We start from the raw sequence: 9,500 nt of genomic DNA on the forward strand, positions 1-9,500 counted from the left end.
AGAAGCAGCCCCAATCAGAAGGTAAGTTCATCTGATTTTGCTTAAATTCAGTATATTATCCAACAGTTTAATTCAGTCTTTCCGTATGCCAGGGCTGTTCAGACCTTTTGTCACCTGAGTCAAATGGGCTCACAAGTCATAGAAATTATTATTGAAAATGTAAAATTCCCCAAAATTATATTGATAACTTAGCTTACTCATCCATCTCCAAAGGTATAGATATGTTAGTTTATTTACAGTTAAAAGGAAGTGGCTAGATATGTTCATCAGGAAGACTAGCTCAGCCTGAGCATGACCTCGTTACCCAGATGAAGTGAGAGACAGAAGAACTTTGGCTAAAATAAATCCGAGCATCACGGCTCCCAACAAACGCAGATCTAAGCACACATAGTCACATATTGTACTTTATTTTAAATGCCAATGTTTAGTTACACATTTATTTTTGTCTGAATATGGTAAAGTTTTCTTCTGTGGTTTTAATTTTTGCTAACTTTATATTCTGTTATTCCTATATTTTCTGTTTATTATGACCTGCTTCTGCTGGTAGTCCTGAATTTTCCCATTGTGGCAAAATAAAAGGTAGTTCTAATGTATCTATTTCATTGCATTATATTAGTAAGCAATAAATTAAGAGTACAATATTTTTTATCAAACAAAACAGCTTTTTTTATTTCTTTCAAAATGTTGATTTTGGTCAAGAAATGGCTCAGACATCCCCTCATCCACAACCCGAAAATTATTGATATATTCAAATTCCACTTCAATTTTAATTTCTTCAACATTTATCAAAAATATTTTTGATCTTGAAATAAATTGATTAGTTTTAAAAAAAATATATATTGATTATTTAGTGTTTTAGTTGCGTTGATAATTTTTAATGTGTTGCTTTCTGCTACAGTACATGGCCCAGTTCTGCATTTCATGTGTGATTGGGGAACTATGATATACATTTCCTAAATTGTGTTGCAGTATACATTTTGACAGCTTATTTTATTAAAACACAAACTGGCATCTTTGCTGTCAGAAATAAAGAGAATAAAATAATGTCTGTATGTTACATATGTTTGACTAAATGTTTTTAAACTCGCTGATCTTTCAGGTAAAAATGAGAATGAGACTGTGTATGATGAAGTTAAGGTGAATAAAGAGAGTAAGTATGAAATAGTAAAGATTTTTAAGTTTATCCATAACAAACCTTAGAAAGTTCTAGTAAAGCAACTTAAAATTTCAACCTTTTCAGCTAAAGCTGTGGATGATGCTGAAGTGGAGAAGCAGAATGAAAGTGTTCAGCAAACTGCTGACACAAACGGTGAGAATATAAAAAATAGATATATAATATTAAAGTGCTCATTATTTGCCCCAATTCTAAGGACAGATTAATAACACATGGAAACATTTAAAATGCTGATTAGCTAATTGAAGTGTTTTCTTTCACTAAGTCATTCTTGCTACTTCCATTTTTTTATATAAAAGTGAGGACAACTTCTCCTTTTATATTAATTTTGAGAGATTTCTTTGAAAAAGAAATAAAAAAAATAATTTTAAGTGTTAACTTTCCAGTCTGTTAATGTTTTTTTATTAACTTGAAATTTTAAAAACAATCATGATGCAACTCAACAAAATCTGGGTGGTTGCTTCAAACCCACATTCTGCCCATGTCAGTCATTGTTTTCTTGAACAAGACACTTCATCTGCTTTGCCTGCAGAATTTATGGTACCCTTTCATCCTGTCATTTAGCCCCATGCTGGGACATGGTGGTGAATATATAGCTCCACTCGCTGTGGAGTCCTCTAAAGCGCGTTTACAAGTACAGGGAATTTATTTATATTAAAGAGTGGATTTTTTTTTCTTATTGGTAATAAAGTAAAAATATTATATCTAGACAGAAATGATAGTAGAAGATATTGTAGTTTCAGATTTTAAAGTTCATCTTTGTTTTAATCTCTGCAGGACTTCTTCCAGACAAGGCAGCAGAAAGATGTCGCCGCTATCAGCAGCTGTGTTTCTGCTTTGGGACTCTGTGTCTCATTTTGGTGCTGAGTGTCATTGGAGTCTGTGTTTATTGTAAGTATACAAAACTGGAAGGCCATGAATCTGATTACATCTCTATAACTCATATGATCTTTCTTATAACTTTGTTAATTTACAAAAGAGTTCAATGTTGAACAAAAAAAAAATGGAATGGCACTGTATTGTCTATTTCATCTAACTGGATTATTGGTCTCGATTGGTGAATAAATTATAAGTGAGGGTATTAATTACAGATAGCTAAAGTTTTAAGAAACATCATATTTATATTTTCCTAAAGGTTGTTTATCTTGAAATTGAGTAGAAAAACTGTAAACTACAGTGTTTTTTATGAAGCAATTTTCATTTTGTAGTTACAACAGTTCGTGAGAGCACTGCAAGTGAGCTGAACCAGCTGAAATCAAACCAAAAGGATTTTCTGGAGAAAATTCATAATCTGAGTAACCTCAACAACAAACTCAGTTCAGACAATGACAACCTGACTTCGGTTTCTATGGCATTAAAAAACAACATCACCATGCTGACTGCAGAGAATCACAACCTGACTTCGCTTAATGAGAAGCTGATGGAAGACAGAAAAAACCTCACAGAAATAATAGAAACCTGGAATGAGCTCAATGTCAGTCGAGCTCAGTGGAGCATTGATCAATACTGTCCTACAAGTAATGATGGTATGTTCAGATCTTAGACAAATGGTTTATATTGTATTACCTTTTTATGTCCAACAACAACTAATAATAACATTATTGGATCATGTTTAACATTTGAATATTTTTGTTTCAGGGAGAAGGTGCACTCCATGCCAGAGTGGTTGGAATTTCCACATGTTCCGCTGTTATTTGCATAATAATGCTAATCCCTCGGATCAGAAAACTTGGGAAGAAGCACAAGAATACTGCAAAACAAAGAATTCAAATCTGACTGTTGTGTCTAATCAGGCTGAAAAGGTATTAGAGGACCAGCTTTAATGGATTACAACTGTGCAATGGCTAAAAAATAGCCTACCTAATAATTCTGGGTATTTAGTAGTAGTGCACAGCACTTTTCTATCAGACCACACATTTTTAAAAAGCTTGACCTACCAATTACAATTTTGACCGATACCAATTTTGTTGTGTGAGAAGTCACTATTAGCAAAGTTGCAGAAGTGGCAACATTAGAACAATTATTGTAAACCAGGCATGTGCAAACATAACCTGGTGCGCAAGTCTGTCAATCATCTCTCTTTCATGACAGAATAAAAGCGGAAAGTGGCTGATTTTCAGACTTTTGCGATGATAGATCGATATGTGAATAAGATCAGATATCTAAATATTGGTCAACTGACGATTTTCCAATATTAAGGAAAACAGGACTGATTTATTGCCCAGATGATTTATTGGTACACCCCCTGTGCATAATTTTCAGAGATTTTAGAGACAGAAGAGTTTAAATTTGTATGATTTTTCTTTTGTTCTCCTCAGAAGAATCATGACAGTTCATTCAGTTCTCATTCATACAATATTGATCATGTAAGTGAAATAAATATGTAAACATTTTATCATTTTTCATAGAAATTTGTTGATGACAATAGTTGGGCTGAAAATGAGATTAACGGATACTGGATTGGTCTCAGAGCTGTAAAAGGGAAATGGAAATGGATCAATGGAAGTGATCTGACCGATCTGTGAGAGACTTCTTGATCTTTTTATAAACAAAACTATCAGCATTGATCTAACATATATATTTTTCTTTTTTCTTAGAAACTGGATACACCACCAGAATGCCGTTGAAGGTCATTGTGTAACTTCTCGTGCAGGCCGAGATTGGAATACAATGAACTGTAATGACAAGAACGCATGGATATGTGAGAAGAAGGCTTTATCTGTTTAAAGCATTAAGGATTTAGGTTTACAGATGTTCTTACATACAAAAAAATAACAAGTTTAACAGGTTTTTAATACAAAATCAAAATTTACAATAAACATGAGAAGATTTTCTGCTTCTCATATTTATTGTTCACATATGTAGAGATTTTAACGTTAAGCCTGATTAAAGACACAAGAATATGCTTTAAGTGGCACACATTAACTGTTCAAGAGTTTGGAGTTCATGTAGTAGCATGAAATAACATTTCATGCTACTACAATTGTAATAGTGAGTTTTATGTTTCTACCAAATTTGCATATCCAAATAAAACATTTCCCTAATTTTTCTTTGCAAAATGTATTAAATTTAGTTTTGATGGACAGAAGACAGCTTTGAACATCTGGACAACAGGTAAAAGCAACAACAGAACAGTGTTTCCAGGTATTTTTATTCTAGTGAAATGCATCATGTTAACTCCAACATGACCAGGTTTTGGGTCAGTTCATCAGAGAAAAAGGAACCTGAACGTTTTCAGTGCTGTCTGAACAATGGCAGGATTGTTGTTTCACCTGCAATTTAATTATTTACATAAATTAATAATAACATCTGGCAGTAAATTTTGCTGTCACATGTTAAAAGTAATCAATGAGTGAAACCAAAAGAAGAGAGTCAGTAAAGATCAAAAACAAAGAAGTGAATAAAGAGATGTGGCATTATGGATTTAAACTGGGTTACATAAGTCTTGTTTTTGTACAACATAATTTGCTCATTTCTTTTTTGTTAAAGTTTGCATTTTTTATAAAAGTCATTATGAATAAAATCTTAAATCACACACAGGTAAACAATGGTATCATATTATTACAATTCATATTTGTCCTGTGTGTTGTTTTAGATGTTTGCTGCTTTCTTTGTAAAACCTGGTAATAACCCTGATCAATATTCTGAAATTATTTTAACATCCAAGCGTAACCTCACTTTGAAATATGAATATCAGAGGTTTTAGTTCTTGAACAACTTAATAACAAAATATCCAAACTATAACTTTTGTTTTTTGTACATATCATTTAATAAGTAAATTCTTAATAAAGAGGCAAATACAATCTCTAATTAAGAAGGTAATTATAATGTCTTTGTGGATTTATGGTTAATTTACTGCCTCAATGTCAATCCTAAAGACAGAAGTGGAAGTAACAGAGGAGCTGATTTGGTTATTCCACGCTGTTTTAACATTCAAATTCTGAATTTCACATCAACACATTTTGTCTGCCACATATGATATTTGTGTAACCATGTTTTATTTATTTATCCTTTTCATAGCACATAAACATCCCATTGAATGACTGAACTTATTTTTAGACATGACATAAATGCAAATGACTTCCCGTAACACAAGCAGAAGTTGAACACTTAAGAGCTGTGAGATAGAGCTGCAGAAAGGATGAACCTCTTCTGCCAAATGACATCCCACTGCAGTGGAGAGTCTGTGTATAGATCATAAAAACTCTGATATTTCTAAGAAGTTTGTAGTGATGGCGGGAGAAGAGGACGTTATCTACACGTCTGTTGTATTCAAAGTTAAAAATAAATTACAGCCAAGGGGTAAGTTACCTCTTTTTTTTCTTTTTACACACCCTAAATGTAATAAGTTACTTATAAAGACTAAGATAGTCTGCATATTTCTTTATATATCAAATCTTCACGGAAATAATGTTTGTTTCTGCTCATGTCTGTTGATACATTTTAATATAAATTTAAAACCACACAGTTGATATTTTGCTAAATTAAAAGTTTTACTTTCAGGTTTGAAACTATAACTGATTAGAAAAGCATGATTTGTTTCAATCAAATGCTATTTAATTGTATTGGTTTTAGCTAAACCCAGCTGGCAAGTTCACCAGTAAAAGGTCATAAAGCCTGGATGAATATTAACTCCAATGAAACGTTTTTGACGTGGTTGGGTTGTAAATGTTTAATAAATTGAATTTCTAAAATGTTAGTCTTACTTGAGATTACTCATATTATAACTGCCATACCCTAAAACCAGAGGATGTGTAATGACATGTATTTCTTAAGCATTTCCCAGTAAAAAAAAAAAAAAAAAAACTAAAGTTAAACAATTCAATAAGAACTGCAACTTCATAAAATTATTGCCATGTTGGTGATTTTTCAGAGATCCTGTTGACCTCTGTACAGAGGAGTTCTCCGAAATGTACAGTTACTTGTTTGACATTTTGTCTTGTTGCTATCACAGTCTTGATATTTAATTGGGATTTAATTAAATTTTTTGTGATATACCAATACAAAATAGTGAATAATTTTGAAAGAAACAGGCTTTTTGAGATACTTCAAATAAAAAGTAAAAAATAACTTTTACTCTGACACTAAATTACATCCAGTGCAAACAACTGTCTCATTTGGAAAATAAGACAGAAATAGAGATAGAGAAATAGAGATTATTTCTCCTTTCTGATGGTCTTTTTCACCCTTAAAAATAATTTCTATAATATGCACCCTGTCAGTCAATCATGTGTTTTTAGTAATGTACTGGCCCTGGGACATTTATTGAAGATATTTGAATACATTTGCAAGATGCTGTATGATAAAAATTAAAACTTTTTAAACAAACAAAAAAATATGTTTATTAGAAAATAACATCTAGAAAATAATAATAAAATCTTGCATATGATAAAATGAACTTTTCTATCTTTCAGTCAAAAAGGAGGAGGAGGAAACTGTGTATGACGAAGTGAAAGTCCACAGTGAAGCAAATGAAAAAACCAGCATAAAATGTAAGTTGTGAGACAAACATAAAGACCCTAGTCTTGATGTCAGTACTTTGAATTAGTTCTTACAAATTGACATAAAAAAGCTAAAACAAAACTTCAGCCTTTTTTTGCAATGTTGACATTTTAGGAAATATTGCATAATTGCTGGAGAGCTTTACTTACAACTCTTCTTTCAAAATCTTCTGTTGGTTGTTGTAATCTATTTCTTCAAGTATTTCCACTTTATGAAAAAAAACACATCCCTTTTTTTTCACTTACTGTCTTGAGAAAATGTACCCATGGGTTTTAAAGTGAACTGGTTTTATTTCCCCTTTAAGACCTGATTCTGAAGAAAGTAACAATAAAAGCATTACTGTTTGTATTAGTTCTACAACTGACTTTTAATTGTTTAATCATTCAGCTATAAAGGAGGAGGAGATTGTGTATGATGAACTGAAGACAGACAGTGAAAAAAGTGACAACACTCTTGACATAAATGGTAAGCTGAGATGGGAAATGTGCAGAGAAAAGCGCAGCTACAATTAAGCACAACATTAATTTTATTTCTCTATCAACATTCAAAATCTGACCAACATTCTGCTTTATTTGAATCCTACAAACACAAATTGGAGCTTGTTTGAGTGAATGTTGCACCAGAAATAAAATCACTCCTTTTGTTTATCAGTTACTATATTATTCTTTACAAATGGAAACAAAATGAATGTGAATAAATTGGCTGGACATTGCTGTTTATCCTCAACAGTTCTGTTGCCTGATAAGAACGAAGAAGACCGACGTCGATGGTACCAGCAGGTGGCCTGGTGCTTTGGGACTCTGTTTGTCTCTGTGGTGTTGGGAGTCATAGCAGTCTGCATCTATTGTAAGTATAAAAACCAAGCAAAACCGACCAAATAATTAGGATTATTTGATCGCACCAGATTGAATTATGTATTATCTTTTTCTAAATAAGTGATCTTTACTGTCAGGTTATAAAAAACTTTGTGTATTTAATCAAAAAAGGAAAATGTGAGGTAGATGATTGTTCTCCAAATGTAATTTATTAAAACAGTAGGAATTGGTCACAAATGATGCTGAATTTACACTAAAAACATGTTTTATACAACACAGAGTTTTATACAACAAGATCAAATGGCAGTATTTTTCTAGCTGAAAATAATGAGGTTTTTTTCTATCTTAACATAACTTTAACAATTTTGCTTCTATGGGCGTTTGAAAGTGTTGCTTCCTTGATGATCCAACTAACCCTCATTTAATTACCATTCAAGTTACAGGGAGATGAGATCAAATTTCTGTGACAGAGTTGAAATATTTGAAAGTGTAACTGGATTGAAAATTAGATTTACAGAACAGGAAATAGCTCTCAAATGTGGTAATGTGCTGAAAAAAGTCCTGTGTTGCATTATCACTATTTTACAATCTGTTACTTTTTTTTTAATATGCAGTCTTAGTACGTCCGAAGTCTGTCGACATTGAGTGGGACCAGCTAAAAAGCAACCAAACGACTCTTCTGAATGAAAATTACAACCTGACGAACCTCAACAATAAACTCACGTCAGACTTTAACAACTTGAGGAAGGATCACGACAATCTGACCATTCAGTTTGAGAGTCTCGTAAAAGACTTTACTGTCACAGAAAGTATGGTCGCGAATCTCACAGAAATAAACCAGAAGCTGGAGTCAGAAAGGAGAAACCTTACAGAGCAAATACAAAACCTAGAGATAAGGCAGAACGTCAGCCATGCTCAGTGGGCCATTGATGCATACTGCCCCAAAGAAAATAACGGTATGTTCAGATCTCACTGTTTATGCTCAAAAATTGGCAAAAAAAAAAAAAAACTATATAAAAATGAAGGTCTCTTGTTTACTTCTAAATCTCTGCTGTTTCAGGACGAACATGCAAATCTTGTCAGGAAGGATGGCTTCCCTCTCAGTCCAGCTGCTATGCAATAAACAACGCAGAGAGTCTTCAAAGGAAAACCTGGGAAGATGCCAGAAAAGACTGCAGGGCAAAAGTTTCTGATTTGGTTGTTGTTTCTGATGAAATTGAAAAGGTAATGAGCGAGATCTCATGCATATTTCAAATGTTCTGAGAACGGGAACAAACCTCAACATTTTGAACCAGATGAACATCTCTTATGTTCTTTTTTGTTGTTTTTTTATCTCTCTCTTTCTTAGGGCTTTGTCACTGAGAAAAGTTGGGGCAGTTCAGGGACTCGAGGATACTGGATTGGCCTGAAAGCAGAGGACAAAAAATGGAAGTGGATTGATGGAAGTGAACTGACCAACCAGTAAGAAACACATATTCAGAAATTCTCATAATAAAGACAAATAATTCTTTTTTAACTTTTTATATTTTTCTTTCCTGCAGCAGCTGGATTCCACAACCTGAAAATGACAATCAATGTGTTATTTCTCTTGAAAAACAAGGATGGAAATCAGTGCAGTGCAATGAAAACCAACAGTGGATCTGTGAAAAGGAGGCGTTGTCTGTTTAAATCTTGAAATCAAATTTTAAAAAGGATTAAAAAGGACCTTCTCACTCCACATTCATCCACCAGATCTCTGCGATCACAATACAGCAACTTCCTCCACCTTCCTCGCTCCAGATTAAGGACCATGGGAGATCGGTCATTCGCTGTGGCTGCCCCCCGTCTCTGGAACTCTCTCCCAGTTTATTTGAGAGCTCCGCAACCACTGGTTCACTTCAAAAGAGGCTTAAAGATTTTTTTCATTTAAGCAAGCATATTCTGCCTCCACATGATTTTGATTATGTTGATTTTATCTATGATTTTAGTTGCACTGTGTAGCACTTTGAGATTTTTTCTAATGAAAAGTG

The 9,500-nt window shown here is 33.1% G+C and overlaps 2 protein-coding genes across 2 annotated transcripts in view; both read left to right on the forward strand.

Annotated features, from left to right (window-relative positions):
- Positions 1–5,140, forward strand: part of LOC107833299 (C-type lectin domain family 10 member A-like) — a 6,071-nt gene extending 931 nt beyond the window's left edge. The window contains exons 2-9 of the mRNA XM_016662101.1: positions 3–21; positions 1,100–1,150; positions 1,241–1,309; positions 1,952–2,065; positions 2,383–2,700; positions 2,813–2,976; positions 3,583–3,695; positions 3,772–5,140. Of these exons, the coding sequence (XP_016517587.1) occupies positions 3–21; positions 1,100–1,150; positions 1,241–1,309; positions 1,952–2,065; positions 2,383–2,700; positions 2,813–2,976; positions 3,583–3,695; positions 3,772–3,901 (978 nt within the window). The 3' untranslated portion in view covers positions 3,902–5,140. The remainder of the gene's footprint in view (positions 1–2; positions 22–1,099; positions 1,151–1,240; positions 1,310–1,951; positions 2,066–2,382; positions 2,701–2,812; positions 2,977–3,582; positions 3,696–3,771) is intronic.
- Positions 5,141–5,321: 181 nt separating this feature from the next.
- On the forward strand, positions 5,322–9,490 carry LOC103153688 (asialoglycoprotein receptor 1-like). The gene is made up of 8 exons (XM_007574700.2): positions 5,322–5,476; positions 6,589–6,666; positions 7,064–7,141; positions 7,406–7,522; positions 8,106–8,447; positions 8,552–8,715; positions 8,840–8,952; positions 9,033–9,490. Exons 1-8 carry the CDS (start codon positions 5,407–5,409, stop codon positions 9,157–9,159), a joined length of 1,089 nt encoding a protein of 362 aa, XP_007574762.1. The 5' UTR covers positions 5,322–5,406; the 3' UTR covers positions 9,160–9,490.
- The last annotated feature ends 10 nt before the right edge of the window (positions 9,491–9,500 follow it).

The sequence above is a fragment of the Poecilia formosa genome, unplaced genomic scaffold (genome assembly GCF_000485575.1).
Source record: "Poecilia formosa unplaced genomic scaffold, Poecilia_formosa-5.1.2 Scaffold359, whole genome shotgun sequence".
NCBI lineage: Eukaryota > Metazoa > Chordata > Actinopteri > Cyprinodontiformes > Poeciliidae > Poecilia > Poecilia formosa.

Bases quoted from the DNA above. Each gene is read 5' to 3' on its own strand.
- LOC103153688 (XM_007574700.2), top strand. From the start codon at position 5,407: ATGGCGGGAGAAGAGGACGTTATCTACACGTCTGTTGTATTCAAAGTT. The intron at 7,523-8,105 runs GTAAGTATAAAA...TTTAATATGCAG, and splicing joins CATAGCAGTCTGCATCTATT to TCTTAGTACGTCCGAAGTCT. The intron at 8,448-8,551 runs GTATGTTCAGAT...CTGCTGTTTCAG, and splicing joins CTGCCCCAAAGAAAATAACG to GACGAACATGCAAATCTTGT.